The 22,905-nt window shown below is 39.0% G+C and overlaps 1 protein-coding gene across 6 annotated transcripts in view; it reads right to left on the minus strand.

The window, feature by feature from the left end:
* Nucleotides 1-1,151: 1,151 nt before the first annotated feature.
* PIK3CG (phosphatidylinositol-4,5-bisphosphate 3-kinase catalytic subunit gamma) overlaps nt 1,152-22,905 on the minus strand; it is a 46,316-nt gene continuing 24,562 nt past the window's right edge. For 4 of the 6 annotated variants that reach the window (XM_003921104.3, XM_003921105.4, XM_074379249.1 and 1 more), the window contains exon 11: nt 1,154-6,423. In XM_003921104.3, coding sequence (XP_003921153.1) covers nt 6,145-6,423 — 279 coding nt within the window. In that variant the 3' untranslated portion in view covers nt 1,154-6,144. Of the gene's footprint in view, nt 6,424-22,905 lie in introns of all 6 variants that reach the window. The other 2 variants (XM_074379250.1, XR_012512064.1) reach the window with 2 other exon arrangements.

Consider the following 22,905-nt stretch of genomic DNA (forward strand, 5'->3'; position numbering starts at 1 on the left):
GACAACTAGTACTTGACTTTGGAATAATCCAGTGCCAAAGTCTCTTAAACCACTCTTTACTTCTATCTTAGCTATTCTCAACTGCTCCTGCAGTGTCTTGCTCAGGCTCTAAAACAGATTTTCCCCAAATTGTTGACTTAAGGTCATCTTGTGTCCACAGCCACACATGCTCACTCTGCGTTTTCTCCAGGATATTGCGAGTCTCAAATGCCTTTACATCTGCACAGATTAAAGTAATTAAAACCATCTACCTGCTCAAAGTCTGCAGAACGTGCCCTGCTGCTTTGAGCAAGCCGTGTCTGAGCAAGGAGTTGCTTCAAAAATGAGGAACTGTCTTCTCTGAACTATAGATTGGGAAGAGCAGATTCTGGGAGAGGTCAGGGATTTGGCAGTGATGTGTGGTCATGGGATTAGCTGAGGAAGTCCTCAGTGGTAACAGGGCTGTTTTTGTTTGTTTTTGTTACTGTTGTTGTTGATTTTGTGTAACAGGGTGCTTAGTTATGCAAAGGAGAGGTGCAGAGTAGAGGGTGCTCGGGACCAGTATAGCTTTGGCCACCATACACATCTGGTAATGGGAGGTGCTGTGTAGCCACACACCTTGCACACAGTGGTGGTAATGATGGGTGGATCTCTGCCAGACAGTAAGGACCCATTTTAACTCTTATATGTAATCAAAAGATTCTGAGTTTGATTCTCTGAGTATAAAACTTCTCAGATGGCTGTTCATCTGCTGTGAGAGGCAGAGAATTGTCACTGAGGTGCTGCAAATGGACTCTGTGTTCCTTGGTATATCTCTGTGCCCCAAGATAGATGCCAAGCGCATTATGGACCCAGACTCAGAGTACAGCCCCAGAGGAAAATTCTTATCCAAGCAGCAGGCTTAGAAAAGGCTTAGATTAGGCTCACTCATACTAATGAGCAAATGCTTAGAAAAGAATCTGACATTCATAGGAAGTGAAAATGAGGCTGTTTGCACCACCAAGGGGGACCTCAGATGTGAGCTAGAGAGCTCAGCATGGCCAACTGGCTGCATGAGCTCTGCAGAGCTGAGAAGAGTTGCACCAGCCAAGGTATCTTTCACTAATTAATAAACATCCTTAGAGGCCCTCCTTCTCCAAAAGCATTGCTATTTTAGGGGAGAAATCAAGGCCAGCCTTAGTAGTACAAGAGAACAAAACCAGGTGTGGCTGGGAAAGCAGGCAACTTTTACATGGACATTTGTACATCAAGAAGTTCTGACAATAGCTTTGATGACACTACTTATTTTACTTATTGAAGTATTAGACCTTTTTATATATTAAGAATATTAGCACTTCATTACATATTTTGCGTGAAATTAAATCTCTTTGTTAACAGCAGAAAGATTTACTTACATAAACTCTGTGATCCTTCTCCTAAAAAAATTAAAGCCTACACAAAATTTTTGGTTATTGACGCTATTTTAGTTCCCTAGGGATGCCATAACAAAGGGCCACAAACTGGTGGCTTAAAACATTAGAAACGTGTTCTTTCAGTTCCAGAGGCTAGAAGTCCAAAATCAAAGCATTGGCAGGGCATGCGCTCTTGGAGCCTTCTAGGGCGGATCCTTCCTTACTTCTTCCAGCTGCTGGTAGCCCCAGGTGTTCTCTGGCTCGTAGATGCATCACTGCCTCCATCACATGGCACTCACTTGGATGTTACTTGGATTGGAGCCACTCTCATAACTTTGCCTTAACTTGATTATATCTGTTATAACTTTATTTGGAAAGAGTTTCCAAATAAGGTTACATTCACAGGCACCAGGATTGAGACTTCATTATATCTTTTTTGGGGACACAGTTCAACCCACAACAAACATCCACCCATTATGAAGTACCAGCTATCATTAGCATATTAGAAACACGGTAAGGACTGGGATGAGGTCAGTCTTGCTTCATATTTGAATCCCCAGTACTTAGCACAGTATCTGGTAGGTAGTGGGTCCTCAATAGAGATTTTTTTTTTTTCTTTTGAGATAGGGTCTCACTCTGTTGCCCAGGATGGAGTGCAGTGGCATGATCGTACCTCACTCCAGCCTCGATCTCCCAGGCTCAAGCAGTCCTCCCACTTCAGCCTCCTGAGTACCTAGGCCTACAGGCACACACCACTACACATGGCTGATTTTGTACTTTTTGGATAGACAGTGTTTCACCGTGTTGTTTCCTAGGCTTGTCTTGAACTCCTGGGCTCAAGCGATCTGCCTACCTTGGCCCCGCAAAGTGCTGCGATTACAAGTATGAGCCACCACGCCTGGCCAAGGTGTGTGTTTTATGTTCCCGAGACACCTGTCTTGAAATGAATCTTTGATAATATGCAGACAAGCACCCAGACTACAACCAAATTTATTTACCAGAATTATTGGGTTGGATGAAACAGAAAATAAGCCAACAGAACACTTAAAAATACAAATTTATTTTCTTCATATTGTTCAATCTAATTATTGATTTATTTCAAAATAATGAAAAGCAAAGCCTGGCACACCAAATGCTAGGTCAGATTTGCTCTGGAGACTTACTTCCTAGATTATTTTTTGGACTTAACTTAAAAAATAATTAATTTGCATTAATATAGCACTAATAGCCTCCAAATTATACCACAGAATTCCTACACATAAACTTTTTAAAAACATAATTCATCACTTGAAAAAGATATATTTACTTCATTTAAGTTTTTAAGTCAACAGTTTTCTCTGGGAGTTGATATATTTTATCTATAATGTCTCCACTTTCCCTTACTTTCATCAAAGTATCACTAAAGCCAGTCAAATGCAGTCTTGTGGGGCTAGGTCTACAACATCTGCTTAGGTTTATTTTAGCGGCCATAGTTCCAATCTAAGAGCAATGGGCCACTGTTCTAGGTTGTAATGTATAGCCACAGAGATGAGGTATTTCAATTTGAACAGAAGCAGCATTTCGACCCAGGCACTATATTTGCCACTCATGCAGATGTGGTAGACCATGTGTGCTAAAACAGGCATCAAAGTCATCATTCAGACGCACCATGCTGGTCTCATGGTCCCATGCAGTCACACAGAGCTTCATGCTCGGAAGGGCACTGTGCTTGGTGTGACAACTGCTGTTGCCATCTTGAATTTCTTAATAATTTTTGAATGATGGGCCTGCATTTTCATTTTTCACTAGGCTCTGCAAATTATGTAGCCAGTCCTAGATATACACAAAAGTTGCTTGGCCTGATTCAGCTAACTTGGGATTTATGTTTTCATTTGGCATTGAAGGCAGAGCTGTGGGTAGTTCCCAGCAGCATGATGATTCTAGTTCTAGAACATTTTCAAAGGTATGGAAGTTGTTGGTCATGTAATTCACTGGGAACAGTAAAGGAAGGAAGTCCACAAAGATGATTTTTGTTTATGTGTAAGTCTATAAAGGTGACATACTCTTTGGAATATGGAAGAATCAAGCCCAACTGTGAGACATATATATACCTCCAGGTACTCAAGAGGCTATATATATATATATATATATATATATATATATATGTATGTATATATATATATACACACATATATATATATATACATATATATATACACACACATATATATATACATATATATATACACACACATATATATATATACATATATATGTATGTGAGGCTGAGAGAGTGTGTGTGTGTGTGTGTGTGTGTGTGTGTGTGTGTATATATATATATAGCCTCCTGAGTACCTGGGACTACAGGCACACAGCACTACACCTGGCTAATTTTTTTTTTTTTTTTTTTTAAGAGATGGTCTCACTGTGTTGCCCCAGCTGATAAGAGTGTTTTTTTTAAAAAAGTGTCCCTGCTGATTCTTCTTTGCAGCCAGGCTTGGGAACCACTGAGATTAACTATAGATAATTACAGGTGCCATTAAGATAAATATAAATATATTCCTCTCTAATCTATTTTCATCATCAAGATCTTATTTCAGCAATTCAAATAAAAAGAAAATCTGTACAAGGTCTGAGCTTGGCTATTGTTTACAGAATAGTGAAAACATTGTCTTCTGAATTAGAAAGCACTCTTCCTGCCTTTCTTCAAAAGAATGGTAGGGAATAGTTGGTCCAGAAGTGCCACAAAATGTCTATCCTCCATTTATAGAGAGGAATAAACATTTCATGACAGGGCATGGTCCTCTCTACAGGTGGGTAGGGTGTGATTTTAAAAGGACAGGATGCCAAAGAGGAGGATTTTCTAGATACCTGTGAGACAGGGAAACGCTCAAAGGGCAAGGAAGAGTCGCCTAGACCTTCAAAGGCCACACAGGGCTTCCAACTCTGGCTGTGAATTAGAATCACCTGAAGTATCTAGAAAATATTGACATCTGGGCTTCATCCCACAGTAGTTAAATTATAACTCAGGAATGGAACTCAGGGAAGGTTGTTTTTATTTTTTATTTTTATTTTTTGAGACAGGGTCTCACTCTTATCATCCAGGCTGGTGTGTAGGGGCATGATCATGACTCACTGCAGCCTCAACGTCCTGGGCTCAAGTAATCCTCCTGCCTCAGCCTCCTGAGTATCTGGGACTATAAGAACATACCACTACACCTGGCTAATTTTTTTTAAAGAGGTGGGGCTCTCGCTGTGTTGCGCCAGCTGCTAAGCGTGTTTTTAAAAAGTGTCCCTGTTGATTCTTCTTTGCAGCCAGGCTTAGGAACCACTGAGATTTTGCAAACATTAAAAAAAAAAAAAATCTGGACTACCTCAAAGTCAAATAGGTATCTATTTTGAAAATTTAAAAATTAGGTATATATTTATATCTGATTATACTTAAACAGACATTGCTAACATAGTTTTTCTATGTAATGTATTAACTATAGGTAATTACAAAGTATTTTATAAATAATTTAATGGTCTCTCTAAGGTTGAACAATACCTCCAATAAATAACAAGACATTTAAGAGATAAAAATGTTTTTAAAGTAAGATATTTCAATTATTTTTAGGAAATCTGAAGGATGTGTCAAAGTTTAAAAGTCCTTTAAATGGGAAATGGATAAGGCAAGTTAGTGTCTTCCTAACTTGAAATATTTTAAAGATATTAAATATCTTCTTCCATTAAAAAAAAACTATTAAGGCCAAAGTTTAAAATTAAGGCATTTGGAAGCTAATTCATATTTTCTAGAATGCCTCCTTTAGTAAGACACTTCTAAAAAAGTTACCAAACATCTTTACAAATAAGTACCTAAGAATCTAATAATTCTTGAGAAGTAAATTCTTTTTCAACTAATTTTTGAGTTCTAGAGTCAAGGTGTTCTTGAATATTTCACAAGTCTGTAAGGAGCTGTGGGAGCATCACAACTGATGAAAAAGAGAGCAGGGAGAAAGGAAAGGAAGAAATGCACAGGCATAAAAGAGGCCCTGCAGTTACTGCCTGGTGCCATGCTGGAGAAAGCTATACTAATTGTAATGGATAACTCACTGTTGTGGACAGAACTGACACAAAAGGTCTCATCTCTATTTTTTCATATTCATAACCCTGGAACCAGACCAGCAGAGTAAGGTCAAGGCACAACAGTTCAGATTTCCCCTGTTATGTTTGTGTGTCTCAGGTGTACACGACAAAAGAATTTAGTTGCAAAAGACACTGAAAAGACTAACTTGCTTTCCTAGCTTTTAGCACACCACTAACACCTGCAGACACTAAGGGGCTGTTTGGAAGCATCATTTAAGGAATGAAACAAAGGTTACAATGATTACATCTTTCTCTTTGAAGAGCTTGAGGAACAGAAAGATAACCAAAATTGAGAGTAAACCCAGATGAAAACAGACATCACCAATTATTCCAAAGAATTTCAAGGAGCACTCGACAGTAAGATAGTAAAAATATCAGGGACAATAAGGAAGTCAGTAGTCTGTTTAAACTGAGAATATTCTCCAATGCCACAGACAAATGAGGAAAAACAAACCTGCAAATAACTCTAGTACTGAACATTACTTAACCAAACAATCGGGAATGCCAGTATTATTTTTTTTCTCCAGGGAAGACTTCAGCTGAGAAAAAAGCTATACTTCTGAAATGGCAGCTTTCACAATGTCTACTGCATTTTAAATACAAGTTTGATGACTGATATGCTAATTTAAACCATAGGACATGAATTTGTTTTTAATTCTAGCCTAAAGTATTAGGCTGAATGTTTCTCTCCTTGTTTGATGCCCAGAACAAGATGTAGAAACCAATTAAATTGCACAGTCCATCCTTTGTCTCTGCAAACTTCGATCTGATCAAGAAAATACTTTTTAGCATCCTCCTCATTTTTCCCCACTGTGAGGGCATCGCGGATATATTCAATGTCTTCTTTGCTTGTTAACTGTGGCATTCCCGTCATCAACATCATGGAGAACAGGATGATCAGTAGGTTTGTGTGATGACGAAGGGCTAGATAAGCCTTAACACAGATGTCCTGGATGAAGGAGAAGAGAATACTGTTACTGTTGTTATGGTAACTAACATAACAAGTAGGCTGAAGACCACAGGGATGTACTGAAATGTACATAGCATTACCTGTCCATGAGGAGAAACCATCACAAACAAGGTAGGTCCTTGACCTAGATGAAAAACTTGAGAAACTGTTTTTATAATCTCTTCAATACTTTAGTGTAGTTGCATATATCCAGGGAGTATTCAAGGAAGACTAATTGATACAGACAAGTTTCATCTTATTTCTTACTCTACCTTTTTAATTCAGTTTATTTCCCAAGAGATTGAGGGTAGAAATTTCTGTAATTTCTGAAGAGCAATGAGTCAGTTTTTGAACATCATACTAGAATCAATAAACTTTATGTAAGTGTAACTAATGTCTGCCAAGAGCTAATAAAATCCAAAGAAATGTGTTTGAGATTTAGTTTTCATCTTTATTTTACACTCTGTTCAATTCTAAGAAAACAGATGAATTAGGTTTTTACTGCCTGATTCTCAAAATTGCTGAATGAATTGAAATTTTAATACAAATTCTGAACACTGAGTGAGAGAGAGGGCTTTAAAAAATGCTATGGCTGATGGCTCCCCAAAAAGCTTTGGAGTAGGCGAGTTAAGTCTGCTTGTTAAGCAACAGGTATGATTATGCCATTTAAATTGTTCCAAAGCATGGAAAAAATGCAAGGGTCTCAATTTTTACAACAGGAGAATAACCCAACCTTAATGCCATAACTTGACAAAGGTAGTATATTAAAGAAAACTAAAGTTAGTGATTACATATATAAATATTTCAAATAATATTGAGTCTAGTATTAAAAGAATAATATACCATAGCCAAATAAGGTTTATTCCAAAACTGAGAGATTAATTCACCATAAGGTACTGTATTAATATCCATTTTTGATTAAAAATATATGACTTCATATGTCATTAAAATGTAACAATGTGAAGAATTATCTGAAATTATAAAAATAATTTGACCCAGCAATCCCATTACTGGGTAAATACCCAAGGGATTGTAAATCATTCGGTTATAAAGACACATGTACACATATGTTTATTTCGGCACTGTTCATAATAGCAAAGACTTGGAACCAACCCAAATGGCCACCATTGATAGACTGGATAAAGAAAATGTGGCACATACACACCATGGAATACTATGCAGCCATAAAAAGAGATGAGTTCATGTCTTTTGCAGGGACATGGAAAAGGAACTGGAAACCGTCAATCTCAGCAAACTGACAGAAGAACAGAAAACCAAACACTGCATGTTCTCACTCATAAGTGGGTGCTGAACAGTGAGAACACACGGACACAGGAAGGTGAACATCACATACTGGGGCCTGGGGGTTGGGGCACTAGGGAGGAATAGTGGGAGCAGGTGGACTGGGGAGGGATAGCATTAGGAAAAATACTTAATGTAGATGATGGGGCGATGGATGCAGCAAACCACCACCATTGCACGTGTATACCTCTGTACCAAACCTGCACAATCTGCACATGTACCACAGAACTTAAAAGTATGATAAAAAATTCTAAATAATGAAATAACAGAAAACCAAATAAAGTATAAAATCAGAAAAGTGGGCCAGGCATGGTGGCTCACACTTGTAATCTCAGCACTTTGGGAGGCTGAGGTGGGTGGATCACTTGAGGTCAAGAGTTTGTAAGACCAGCCTGGCCAACATGGTAAAACTCCATCTCTACTAAAAATACAAAAAATTAGCTGGGCATAGTGGTGTGTGTCTGTAATCCCAGTTACTTGGGAGGCTGAGGCAGGAGAATTGCTTGAACCTGGGAGGTAGAGGTTGCAGTGAGCTGAGATCACACCACTGTACTCCAAACTGGGCGACAGAGTGAGACTCCATCTCAAAAAAAATAAATAAATAAAAATAAAATCAGAAAAGTGATGGTAAACTTATTTACAAATGACCTAATTGTCTTGCAACACTGAAGGGAAAAAGTTAAATATTACTGTAACTATTTTATTAAGAACTAGTTTTTTATAAAAAATTAATAAAGAATGCTGTAAATAGGAGCCATAAGTTGGAAAGTAAAATGCAAAAACAGTTGCTATAATCAATAGTAACAACAATAACATGATTCCTACAATAAACGAATAAAACATGCAGAACCTATGTTTTTATAATTTTTATAATTTAAATTTATAATTTTTATAATCTTAAAAATTATAAAACTTTAATCTCTGAAGAGCAATGAGCCAGGTTTTGAACAATGAGCCAGGAATCAACACACTTGAGTCAAGAAAAAGACAACTTGAGTACATGGAGCAAAATAGCATGTCCCTCAGTGACAAGAGTGCTTATAATGATAAAAATTATTCTTAATCTATAAACACAATTTCAATATAAATTCTTATTGGGTGTTTAAACTCAGGTATTGTTTTAAGTTCATCTGAAATAGTTAGGGCCTGAGAGAACATTTTGAAAAAGTATAATAATGAAAACTAGTGCTTGTCAAACCAGATATTAAACCACTGTATAAAACTATGTTATTAAAAACAGTGTGAACCATTATCTGTTCTTTTCCCAAAAAGACAAGAAATTTTGGCCAGGCACAGTGGCTCAAGCCTGTAATCCCAGCACTTTGGGAGGCTGAGGCGGGTGGATCATGAGGTCGAGAGATCAAGACCATCCTGGTCAACATAGTGAAACCCCGTCTCTACTAAAAATACAAAAAACTACCTGGGTGTGGTGGCACGTGCCTGTAATCCCAGCTACTTAGGAGGCTGAGGTGGGAGAATTGCCTGAACCCAGGAGGCAGAGGTTGCAGTGAGCTGAGATCCCGCCATTGCACTCCAGCCTGGGTAACAAGAGCGAAACTCCGTCTCAAAAAAAAAAAAACACCAAATTTTGTGGAACAGAAGTGAAACTTCAGAGACATATCTAAGTATATAAATGTGATATACAATATAGGTGACTTCTCAGATTGGTGGGGAAAATATCTATTATTTGATAAATGGGACCAGGACAAGTGCTCATCATTTGGGGGAGAAAATAAAATTCTACTCCATGTGATATACCAAAAATAAATTCCTGATGAATTAAATGTAAAAAGGTAGAATATTTAAATAATCATGGAGTGGGAAGGGACTTTATGAAGATGACTTCCATGGTGGACTCTATGAGGAAGAGATGGTGAGACTGCAGAAACTTAAAAATTTTGAGGAAAAAAAGGCTATACATAATATTAAAAGAGAATGACAAAAGAAAATGTATTTGCAACATGTCAGATCACTCTTCCAACCTCAGCCCCCTAATAATTCTTAAAAATCAATAAGAAAGAGATAAATGATTAGCTAGAAATACAGGCCAAAAACATAAAAAGAATTCACACTGTAAGACATAAAAACAGATAAACCTATAAAAAAATGCAACCTAATTGATATTCAAATAAATGTAAAATGAAATGGAATTTTTTTTTTTTGTTGTTGTTGTTGTTTTTTTTTTTTGAGGCAGAGTTTCACTCTTGTTACCCAGGCTGGAGTGCAATGTCGTGATCTCGGCTCACCGCAACCTCCGCCTCCTGGGTTCAGGCAATTCTCCTGCCTCAGCCTCCTGAGTAGCTGGGATTACAGGCACAAGCCACTATGCCCAGCTAATTTTTTTTGTATTTTTAGTAGAGATGGGGTTTCAACATGTTGACCAGGATGGTCTCGATCTCTTGACCTCGTGATCCACCCGCCTCGGCCTCCCAAAGTGCTGGGATTACAGGCTTGAGCCACCGCGCCCGGCAGAAATGGAAATATTTACCTACAAACTAGACTTCTTTTTAGCCTGTTAAGACTAATACCCAATGTTCACATTTTATAAGCTGACGGTAGATGGGAATACATACAATGTTACCAGCAGACAATTAGATTAACGTGCATCAAAAGCTTTAAAGTGCTCATAAATGTTATATAACTTAATTGTGATGGTGGTGACATGACTGATGTATTTGTTAAAATTCATAGAACTGTACACCTAGAAACGGTGATTTTATACCTCCAGCAAGCTGCAGTCGACTACAGGAGAGGTCAGTCTATCTCCCATGGGTGCCCCCTGCTCCCAATGCTTGACACCAGACAGGAAACCCCTGGCTTGGGCCCACAGCACAGACACTCCACCCTGGCTGATTGCACTGAGCCACTGCTGACCTTCATCTCTCTGGGGTGGAGTCCCCAGGTGACAAGCAAATGACCCTTGGCCACAACCACTACCAAAGTTCCTTCCTCTACTGCCTCTGAATTGGGGAAGGAACATAAACACTGAGATTACCTGAGAGCTGCAGTGGGCATCCCAGGAGTGCCAAGTCATGATCTAAAGCTAGCACTCAAGTGGGAGAGAAACCCACACTTCCAGAGCACTGAAAAGGAACATAGCTGCAAGTACGAGGACACATGGGGGAGCATACAACCAAGCAAGAATCTACCAACTGACTAATAAGCCTAAGTGCCAGCTGCTGGATCATGCCCCAAAGCTTCAACACCAAAAATGCATCACTAATATCCTCCCTCTGAAAGCAGTGACAAGAAGTCAGCTTCAAATAAAGAACTTGCACAAAGCCTTGGCCTGATGAAAACATCCAGAAAATAATTCTATTATTTGCTGGGCATGGTGGAATATGCCTGTAATCCCAGCTACTCAGGAAGCTGCGCTATAAGAATTGCTTGAACCTAGGAGGTGGAGGCTGCAGTGAGCTGAGATTGTGCCACTGCACTCTAGCCTGGGTGACAGAGCAAGACTCTGTCTCAAAGAAAAAAAAAAAAAAAAGAATTCTATTGACTGTACTCAATCTATACTGTGGTTAAAGGAGCAACACAAGAACTCTGGTGACTCAAATGGTCAAATTCTTGTATGTCCAAACAATTACACCAGTTCTCCAATAAGAGTTCTTAACCAGACTAAACTGGCTGGAATGACAGACACAGAATTCAGAATATGGACAGGAACAAAGATAATCGAGATTCAGGAGGACGGCAAAACCTAATCCAAGGAAAGTAAGACTCACAATAAAGTGATGGAGGAACTGAAGGATGAAATAGCTGGTATAAAAAAGAATCTATTGGGTCTGACAGAGCTCAATAACACAATACAAGAATTTCACAATGCAATCACAAGTATTAATAGCAGAATAAACCAAGCTGAGAAAATAATCTCAGAACTTGAAGACTGGTTCTCTGAAATAAGACAGACAAAAATAAAGAAAAAAGAACAAAAAGAAATGAAAACAAAACAAAACAAAACAAAAAACCCCTCTGAGAAGTATGGGGTTATGTAAACAGGCCAAATCTACTAATCAGTGGCATCCCTGAAAGGGAGCAGGGAGAAAGCAAACAACTTGGAAACATATTTCAGTATATTGTCCATGAAAACTTCCCCAAGCTTGCTAAAGAGGCTGACAGTCAAATTCAGGAAATACAGAGAACTGTAAGATTTTACACAAGAAGATCATCCTCAAGATACATAATCATCAGATTTTCCAAGGTCAAAATGAAAGAAAGAATGTTAAAGGCAGCTAGAGAGAAAGGGCAGGTAACCTACAAGGGAACCTCATCAGGCTAACAGCAGATTTCTCCATTGAAACCCTACAAGCCAGAAGAGATTGGGGATCTAAATTATATATTCATAAAGAAAAAAAAATCTTCAACTAAGAATTTCATGCACAGCCAAACTAAGCTTCCTAAGTGAAGGAGATATAAAATCCTTTTCAGATAAGCAAATGTTGAGGGAATTCATTCCTACCAGACCTACCTTAGGAGAGATCTTGAAAGAAGCACTAAATATAGAAAGGAAAGGATGCTATCAGCTAATACAAAAACAGACTTAAACACACAGACTGGTGTCACTGTAAAGCAACCACCCAAACAAGCCAACATAATAAGCTAACAGCACAATGACAGGATCAAATCCATACATATAAATACTGATCTTGAATGTAAATGGGATAAATGGACCACTTAAAAGACAAAGTGGCAAGTTGGATAAAAAAGCAAGACCTGATGGTATGCTGTTTTTAAGAGACCCATCTCATGCGTAATGACATTCATAGGCTCAAAATAAACAGATGGAGGAAAATATTCCAAGCAAATGGAAAACAGAAAAAAAGCAGGGGTTACAATCCTAATTTCAGTCAAAACAGAATTCAAACCAACAGAGATCAAAAAACACAAAGAATGGCATTACACAATGATAATGGGTTCAATTCAACAAGAAAACTTAACTATCCTTAGTATATATATAAACTATCCTACATATATATATATATATATATACATATGTATGTGTGTGTGTATATATATATATATGATCCAAATAAACACAATTAGAAATGAAGAAGAGAATGTTACTACTGACCCCACAGACATAAAAACAACCATCAGAAACCACTACAAATAAAAACCTAGAAGAGATGGATACATTCCTGGACACATACACTCTCCCAGGACTGATCCAGGAAGAAAGTGATTGCCTGAACAGAACAATAATGAGCTCCAAAATTGAATCAGTAACAAATAGCCTACCAACCAAAAAAAAAAAAAAAAAAAAAAAAAAAAAAAAAAAAAATCCCAGGACCTGATCAATTCACAGCTGAATTTTACCAGAGGTACAAAGAATAGCTGATACTCTGCTTATATAAACTACTCCGAAAAATTGAGGAGTGATTCCTCCCCAGCTTGTTTCTATGAGACCAGTATCATCTTGAAACCAAAATCTGGCAGACACACAAAAAAAGAAAACTTCAGGACAATATCCTTGGTGAACATCAATACAAAAATCTTCAACTAAAGACTTGCAAACTGAATCCGGCAGCACATTAAAAACTAATCCACCATGATCAAGTAAGCATCCCCAGGATGTAAGGTTGATTCAACATATGCAAATCAATAAATGGGATTCTCACATAAACAGAACTAAAGACAAAACCACATGATTATCTCCATAGACACAGAAAAGGCTTTTGATAAAATTCAACACCTCTTCATGTTAAAAACTCTCAATAAACTAGATATTGAAGGACATACTTTAAAATAATAAAAGCCATTTATGACAAACCCACAGCCAACATTATATTGAATGGACAAAATCTGGAAGCATTCCCCTTGAAAAGTGGTAAAAGATAAGGATGCCGTCTCTCACTACTTCTATTCAACATAGCATTGGAAGTCCTGGCCAGAAAAATCAGGCAAGAGAAAGAAATAAAGAGCATCTAAATAGTAAGAGAGGAAGTCAAACTATCTCTGTTTGCAGATGACATGATTTGATATCTAGAAAACCCTATAGCCTCTGCCCAAAAGCTCTTCCAGCTGATAGACCAACTTCAGCAAAGATGCAGGATCCAATATCAGTGTACAAAAATCACTAGCATGCCTATACACCAACAACAGCCAAACCAAGAACCAAATCAGAAAGGCAATCCCATTTACAATTGCCATGAAAAGAATAAAATACCTAGGGATACAGCCAATCAAGGAGGTGAAAGATCTCTACAATGAGAATTATAAAACTCAGCTCAAAGAAATCAGAGAAGACACACACAAATGGAAAAACATCCCATACTCATGGATAGGAAAAGCTGATATCATTAAAATGGCTATGCTGTCCAAAGGAATTTACAGATTGAATGCTATTACTATCAAACTACCAGTAAGATTCTTCACAGAACTAGAAAATACTATTTTAAAATTCATATGGAACAAAAAAGAGCCCAAATACCCAAAGCAATCCTAAGTAAAATGAACAAATCTGGAGGCATCATGTTACCTGACTTTAAACTATATTATAAGGCTATGGTAACAAAGACAGCATGGTAATGGTACAAAAACAGGCACAGAGACCAATGGAGCAGAACAGAGAGCCCAGAAATAAGACCACATATCTATGACCATCTAATCTTTGACAAAGCTGACAAAAACAAGCAATGGGGAAAAGACTGTATATTTAATAAATGGTGCTAGGATAATTGGCTAGCCAAATGCAGAAAACTGAAACTGGACCCTTTCCTTATGCCATACATAAAAATCAACTCAAGATAGATTAAAGACTTACATGTAAAATGAAAAACTATAAAAGCCCTGGAAGACAACATAGGCAATACCATCCTGGATGTAGAAATGGGCAAATATTTCATGACAAAGACACTAAAAGTAACTGGAATAAAAGGAAAAATTGACAAGTGGGATCTAATTAAACTTAAGAGCTTCTGCACCACAAAAGAAATTATCAAGAGGTAAACAGACAACCTACAGAATGGGAGAAAATATTTTCAAACTATGCATCTGACCAAGGTCTAATATCCAGCATCTATAAAGAGCTTAAACAAATTTACAAGAGAAAAACAATCCTATTAAAAAATGGGCAAAGGACACAAACAGATACTCCTCAAAAGAAGATATACATGCAGTCAATAAGCATATGAGGAAAGCTTAACATCACTGATCATTAGAGAAATGCAAATCAAAAGCACAATGAGATACTATCTCACATCACTCAGAATGGCTGTTATTAAAAAGTCAAAAAAATAGCAGATACTGGCGAGATTGTGGAGAAAAAGGAACACATATACTGTTGGTGGAGTGTAAATTAGTTCAACCATTGTGGAAGGCAGTGTGGCGATTCTTCAAACAGCTAAAAGCAGGACTAACATTTTGATCTAGCAATCACATTATTGGGTATATATCCAGAGGAATATACATCATTCTACCATAATGTAGACACATGTACAGAAATACTCTCTACAGCACTATTCACAATAGCAAATACATAGAAGCAACCTAAATGCCCATTAGTGATAGACTGGATAAAGAAAATTCCAATACACCATAGAATACTATGCAGCCCTAAAAAAGAATGAGATCATATATTTTGCAGGAACATGGATGGAGCTGCGGGCCATTATCCTTAGCAAACTAGCACAGGGACAGAAAACCAAATACTACGTGTTCTACCTTATAAGTGGGAGTTAAATGATAAGAACTTATGAACACAAAGGAGGAAACAACAGACACTGGGGTCTACTTGAGCGGAGAGGATGAGAGGAGGGAGAGGAGCAAAAAGGTAACCACTGGGTACTGGGCTTAGCACCTGAGTGATGAAATAATATGTACAACAAACCCCTGTGACATGTGTTTCCCTATGTAACAAACCTTTACATGTACCCCCAAGCCAAAAATAAATGTTAAAAGAAAGGGTGATTTTACTGCATGTGAACTATGCCTCAATAAACTTGGCTTTAAAAGCATCTATATCCTGTACCCAGCATCTTCCACACTAGGAATCTACCTTTAAAAATACTGGATAGGTGGCCGGGCGCGGTGGCTCAAGCCTGTAATCCCAGCACTTTGGGAGGCCGAGGCGGGTGGATCACAAGGTCGAGAGATCGAGACCATCCTGGTCAACATGGTGAAACCCCGTCTCTACTAAAAATACAAAAAAATTAGCTGGGCATGGTGGCACGTGCCTGTAATCCCAGGTACTCAGGAGGCTGAGGCAGGAGAATTGCCTGAGCCCAGGAGGCGGAGGTTGCGGTGAGCCGAGATCGCGCCATTGCACTCCAGCCTGGGTAACAAGAGCGAAACTCCGTATCAAAAAAAAAAAAAAAAATACTGGATAGGCTGGATGCAGTGGCTCATGCCTGTAATCCCAGCACTTTGGGAGGCCAAGGTGGGCAGATCGCAAGGTCAAGAGATTGAGACCATCTTGGCCAACATGGTGAAACCCCGTATCTATTAAAAATACAAAAATTAGCTGGGCATGGTGGTGTATGCCTGTAGTCCCAGCTACTCAGGAGGCTGAGGCAGGAGAGTCACTTGAACCCATGAGCCGAGATCGTACCACTGAGTTCCAGCCTAGGGACAGAGCAAGACTGTCTCAAAAAAACAAAAAACAAAAAACAAAAAACAAAAAACCCCAAACTGAATAATTTTGCAGAGATTTATCTACATACAGGCGTCCCCAAACTTTTTACACAGGGGGCCAGTTCACTGTCCCTCAGACCGTTGGAGGGCCGCCACATACTGTGCTCCTCTCACTGACCACCAGTGAAAGAGTTGCCCCTTTCTGAAGTGCGGCAAGGGAGCCGGATAAATGGCCTCAGGGGGCCGCATGCGGCCCGCGGGCCATAGTTTGGGGACGCCTGATCTACAAGGATGTTCATTAGAACATCCTTTAAAACCATGAAAACTTGAAAGCAATCTATTAATAAATGCCCTACTATATGAGACTGATAAAAAATACACTGTGGAAGAATATTTAATAAACATATAAAAGTGTTTATGTTAAGAAGCAGGTACAAAACAACATATCCCATTTTGGTAAATTAACACATAATATTTATATAGAAAAAATATAAATTTATAGGACAAAATGTTAATAGTGAGTTTTCTTTTGCTTTTAGCTACTATTATCTGTGACATTTGTATGTGGCAGAGTAACTGCAATGATAATTGAGGTCAGGCTTGTGTCATTCTGTCTGTCAAGGCTGGGCAGGGTACACATCATCCCGTGCAATATAAAAACCCATGTACTATTCTGGCATTTTCTAAGCGAGACAATATACATAAAGTGCCCAGGATGCAGGCTGGCACATGGTGAGGGTGCAACAAACGTCAGTCCTCTCCCTTGCCTACCATCCCCTCTGCATTTCTTCCCTGCTCACCAAGAAGTGGGAGACTTGTGTGGGCTGTTGCTGCTGCTGCCCAAGTCATCACTTGTCCCCTTGAAGTAGCCCCAGTGCATTAGTGCTCTTGCATTCTTAATGACTCCACTTAAGTCCGGAAATTATTTTCTTCTGCTCATCCATAGGACCCACTGAGGTCTCTCTCATTTCTTAGTAATTACACGGGCTAAGTGCAGATTTCACCCCAGGCAACAGCCTCATTAATTTGCCAACTTGCACAATTTTCACAAGGACATAGATGGAGATGCCTTTCGGTTTTGAATTAGAATACGTTCTGATTTTTAATTATTTTCTATCCTTCTGTACACTGGGGGATCCACACAAATCCCCTGCTGTGTGAGCCTGCTGTGTGGTCAAACTCTTTTTAATAGAAAATTTTTGAGGAGAGAAATTAACCCGAGGCCAAGTTATTATAACACCAATCTACTGGCGCTCGGTAAATACTTGTTAAGCAGTGACTCAGGAATTCGCTGATCCCTGCTGGATCCAAGGAGAAGCCTTAAAGGAAAGAATTGCTGTGCTTTTCTTGAAGGTCTTTTCACTCACATAAACAATTTCTCTTGATTCTAATTTATTCAGATAGTTGTAATTTTCACACACAAGAATCTCTTCTATGAGAAAGAATTTTCTTCCCCAGTTTAACTGCATGTCCCATTCGTATCAAACACAGTGTCCAGATTCTGACTGGCTGCACACACTGAGAGACCTGGTGCAGCTTTAATCGCCCTTTTCTGAAAGCCAGTGTGTTGTGAACACCACAGATCCCCATCAAACTGAATGAATTCCACTTTGGCTTTATCACTGATGAACGATATGTCACTGGAGAAGTCCCTTAACCTCTTTTAAATGTAGTTTGAGAAATATAAGAATGACACCCATTTCATATTGTTGTGGTGAGACTTAAGTGCTACATCTAAGTAGTTGGCTATGCTTACTAATCAATACCACGAGGAGCTGCAATATTGAATACACACACTGCTCAATGCTAAGGAGCTGACTGTCCATCTAGACCATCTGCCCACAAGGTCTTTTAGATAGTAAAGGCCTAGGGGGTGAGGCAGGTTGGAGTGGTGGATAAGCCTCACTCGAACCAGTGTCAAAGAGAGGCTGTCATGGTGCTGGCCCACTAAGGTGGGCAGGATGGAAGCACACAGCAACACTGGCTTCCTGCAGGTGGTTCTCTCACCTTGAGGGGGCACAGCTGAGCACCTGCCCTGCCCACTCAGCCCCAGAAGTTTCAATTCTGCCCTTTGCATTCAGCCACAGGGCTCTGTGGGAGCGTTCTGACACTACCTCGGCCAAGAGGCCTGTGGTTTCAGGGACTATGAGGATGTGGCCTGGGGAGCTCAGGGGAAAACACAGAGCACAGACGTTATTGGCTGCAATTTTCCCCTCTGCCAGGGCTGCCTCTACTTGACCTCAAACATCCTCATTCTCTCCTTCTCGACTAACTGTTGAAGGTTTTGTATTATTGAGAGAGAAGAATAAGGAAAAAATCTGACTGTGGGGACTTGGTTTAATGCACTTGTTAACGAGTACAAATGTGAGGAACGTTACATTATTATTAATGCCATTAGCTAGAACACTCTCCATTAGTAGCTAATAAATAGATTGAGCCTACGTAGTACATCTGCTCTCAATTTCATTGTTGATTCAAATACCTTAATTATAGCATCTAGTACTAACAGAAAGAATTGTTTTTACAAAGCTACCACCCTCAGAAGTCTTGGGAACAAAGGAATTCATTATCATTTGAGGGCTCAAACTTTTACTTGATTTGCTAACTGCCCCAACTATAAGTTCACTAAGTGAAAACAAACTACTTCTATATACAATCTACTAATTTATTAACCACTGATGAGCTGTGGCTGCTGCAGACTGTCTGAGGTCACATAAAATACTTTTTCTTTAGATCAAAATTCTCCATTTTCACCCAGAACTGAAGTGGAACCTCACTTACTTTTCCTAAATAGTAATGTTGCCTCTGTCTGCTAGAGGAAGGAGAGAGTGGATAAAAAACATTTCAGTCAAAGGCACAGGATTTTATTTTGTTTTATTATTATTATTTTAAAATAAAAACCAATGCATTGGCTAGCCAATGTCTTTAGGAATTATTTTTGGCAGAACTAATAATCACTGATTATTAGACCTAATAGTGTATGAGAGCATACCTTCTGGTAAAGCAGCAAGAAGAGTGTCTAGCATTTGGCCATGCATTTGTTGAGTTTGAATTAGGAGTCTTATCTATAAGTTCTTGGAAAATGATTCTCAGACAAGTTCTGTTTACTGGGGAAAGGGCTCTACTGCCATCTTCTCAATTATTTAGTTAGAAGCACATTAGAAACCTAAAGACTACAATAAGTTATTCGACTTTAGTCAATATTCTGAATAGTATGTACGTACAGGTGTCTCTCTCTCTCTCTCTGTGTGTGTGTGTGTGTGTGTGTGTGTGTGTATGTGTGTGTGATAAATCTTCCAGCCTTGCTCCAAAAAGGATTTAAGGTGGACTATTTGAAGATACAAAAGTCAAAATAACATTAGTTAGAAGTGGGTGAAAAAAGGAAAGGAAATAACAAGGAAACAATCTACAATGGGTTGAAGAAGGAGACTAATTTAAAACTGTATATTCAAAAGTCCTATATACAGTCATGTACTGCATAACAATATTTTGGTCAACCATGGACTGCATATATCATAGTGGTTTCATGAGATTATACTTTTGTATTTTTACTGTACCATTTCTGTTCAGATATGTTTAGATCCACAAGTGCACACCATGTGTCACAACTGCCTATGGTATTCAGTAACAAGCTGTACAGGTTTGTAGCCCGGGAGCAACAGGCTATGTCATATAGCTTACGTGTGTAGTAGACTCCTAGGTTTGTGTAAGTTCACTCTATGATGTTTGTACAATGACAAAATTGCCTAATGATGCATTTCCCAGTATGTATCCCCATTGTTAAGCAATGCATAACAGTACTTGCTATGAGAAGTGTTCAAACAGATCTCTAGCTAAAAGGAAACTAATCTGTTACTGTAGTCAATGTTCAGAAGATTTAAAAGAAAAACCTCTTTATTTAGGAGAAGCACAGCTTTTCTAGAAACTAAGACCTATAGAAATTTCACAACATTTTGAAAGAAAGAGTAGGTTTGGTAACATGGAGAACAATGCCCTTGATAATATTCTATGTTTGACAAAATTTTCTGAAAGATACTAAGTATTGAGAGAATGATGCCAGTTAAAAGGATATTCTCTATTAGTGTTTAAAAGTAGCAGGGGTCTAATATCTTAGGCTGATAGATGAATGTATAAATCCAATCTAAGGAGATCTTTCTAGTTTTGGATTCATATCTTTTCCAGAATAGTGATTTAAATTTGACAAGCTTAATAAAGTCTAACAGTTTGACAACCCCTACAAGTCTACATATGGGGGAGATATCACACAAACATATTCAAACTCCTACAAATGGCTGATACTGGACCCTTCTTTGAGGATATCTTCCAATGCATGACATGGAGAGATAGTGAGTATTGAAAGTCTTCACATTGAGACAGAGGGTGCTGAGCCTGGCCTAGTCAGTGGGTTGGGGTACAGATCCCAAGATTCCCAAGAGAGAATCCTTTATCAGCTCAGTCCATTATGGGTGATAGATGAACTGGTCAACTCCTGCTTGACCTATAACAGACCTTAATTATGGTAATTTGTGATTAACTAAGTGAGCGCCAAATGACTTCTTTGCTTTGCTCTACCCTCCACCCCTCTAATCCAGCCTCTGTGCTGTGACTCAAATTCTGCTACACTTACAGAAATATGTTCTATCCTCACCAGGTCAATGTACTTCTTGTTCCTAAATACCGATTGTATGTACTTTTCTAACTTCATGCACTTGCTCGTGCTGTTCTTCCTATCTGGATGTTCCCTCCTTTCCCTGTATCTGCCTGGAAAAAGGAAACTGAATTCATCCCTTAAGCCCTGAGAAAAACACATGCTTCTCTGAATAGCCCTTTTCTATCCTCTAGGGCAGGATTAATTGCTCTCTCTGCATACCACTGTGGACACTCTTAGCACAAAGTATTCCTTAGCACAAAGTTGTGTAAGTAGCTCTCTTGCCATGTACAGGGTCTGATACCCTATAGATAATCTGCATATATATGATGCATGACTGCTTAATGTTCAGAAGCCAAGTTCAATTTCAGACAAGATTCATTACTTTAAAATCAGGATAAATTAGGGAGCAACCGTATTTGAAAGAGACCAAACTAGGAAAATATCCTGCCTTGCCAGAGGTGGTACCTGACCCTTCTTTGTGCCTATCATGGTGCCTAAAATGTAGTAGGTATTTAGTCAGTGTGTGTTGAATTAGTGTCCTATTTTGGTTATGGAGAATAAGCCCTGGTAACTACAACGGGCTAGAGCATCCAGCCTAGCAGGCTATAGGTATAGACAGGCATGAGGGCTACCACACAAAGGAAGGGGAGATACAGAATAGTAACAGGAAATGATGCTGAGGTGGCCACAGTCCTTGGAAGAGTGCCAGATAACAAGGTCTCTGTGGTCCCTGTTGGTGGGCTTGGGAGAATACTTGAGTCTCCAGTGAGAAAAATGACTGGAGGGATTAGGGTCCTTGTTCTAGCAGTTGGGTAACAAGCAGAGGGACCTCTGCAGGAGGAATTGAAGCAGAAGGAGTTAATACAGTGTGGGACCCAAGAGTAGAGCTAGACCACGGAAGAGATGGACTCTGGTTGAATAAAGATTCTTAAAAACTTGCTGAGTCAACCCTGCATAGAGACTGGGCATGTGGCTGAGCCTCCAGGTTGGAGGCTTAGGTATACCCTAGCATGGGGATGAGACTGCAGACCTGGAAACAGGGAGGGCCTGATAAAACTGGCAAGAAAATGTCCACAGTCATCCTAGATTAAAATAACACAATGAATGGGCTCCAGACTTTCCTCCTATAAAATGCTTCTTAAGAGTGACATCTAGGGGTAAGTGCCTTTTTAAAGACACTCCTCAAATGACCTGCTTTGCATAGATGGGTCTGTGGACTGTTATTTGGCTCCCCTGATGACTTCAGATTTGCTTGGTGCCTACTGTGTGCCCAGAACATCTCCAAAATGCTTGTTTATAAAAGAACAAGTTGTTCCTGGTCTCTGACCACTGTCCTGTATTGAATGTATACTATGTGTATATATTCCATGCCCTGTTCTCTTGGCAAAGGGTACTGCTCTGACTGGAAAGAAATAAGTCAGATTTATGTCAATAAGGAAATCTCCACAAAAATGTGAATATGTACCATATTATACTCACTTATTTGTATTATTTAATGAAACATTAGATGTCACAATCAGATTTAGTTCCTCAATGTACACATGTTAAACCTGCCTCCTGAAGGTTTATTACCTCCAAGTGATGGTGGTCTGTCCATCTGGTCTTGAGTTACTGTGAGTTTGTAACTCACAGGATACAATGTATGATATGGAAGGAAGACACTCCAGAGGTTACTCAGTCTGATCCAGCTCCTCCCCTGTGAGGTGCTATTCCTTCACTGCTCCACTCAGTAAACACCTACCGAGTGCTTACTGTGGCTCAGGCCCCTTGTGAGGGACACGGGACACATGTGGCCCTGCTGCACAGAGCTCACAGTTGGGATAAAGACAGACAAACAGCAAACTGGTACAAATAACTGTATTTTATGATATATGCAATGAAGGACCTAACAGGTGACTGTGGCAAAGAGTGACAGGAGGGAACCCGATTTAGAAGACTGCTCTGAGGAATAACAT

The sequence above is a fragment of the Saimiri boliviensis genome, chromosome 10, assembly GCF_048565385.1.
Source record: "Saimiri boliviensis isolate mSaiBol1 chromosome 10, mSaiBol1.pri, whole genome shotgun sequence".
Lineage (NCBI taxonomy): Eukaryota > Metazoa > Chordata > Mammalia > Primates > Cebidae > Saimiri > Saimiri boliviensis.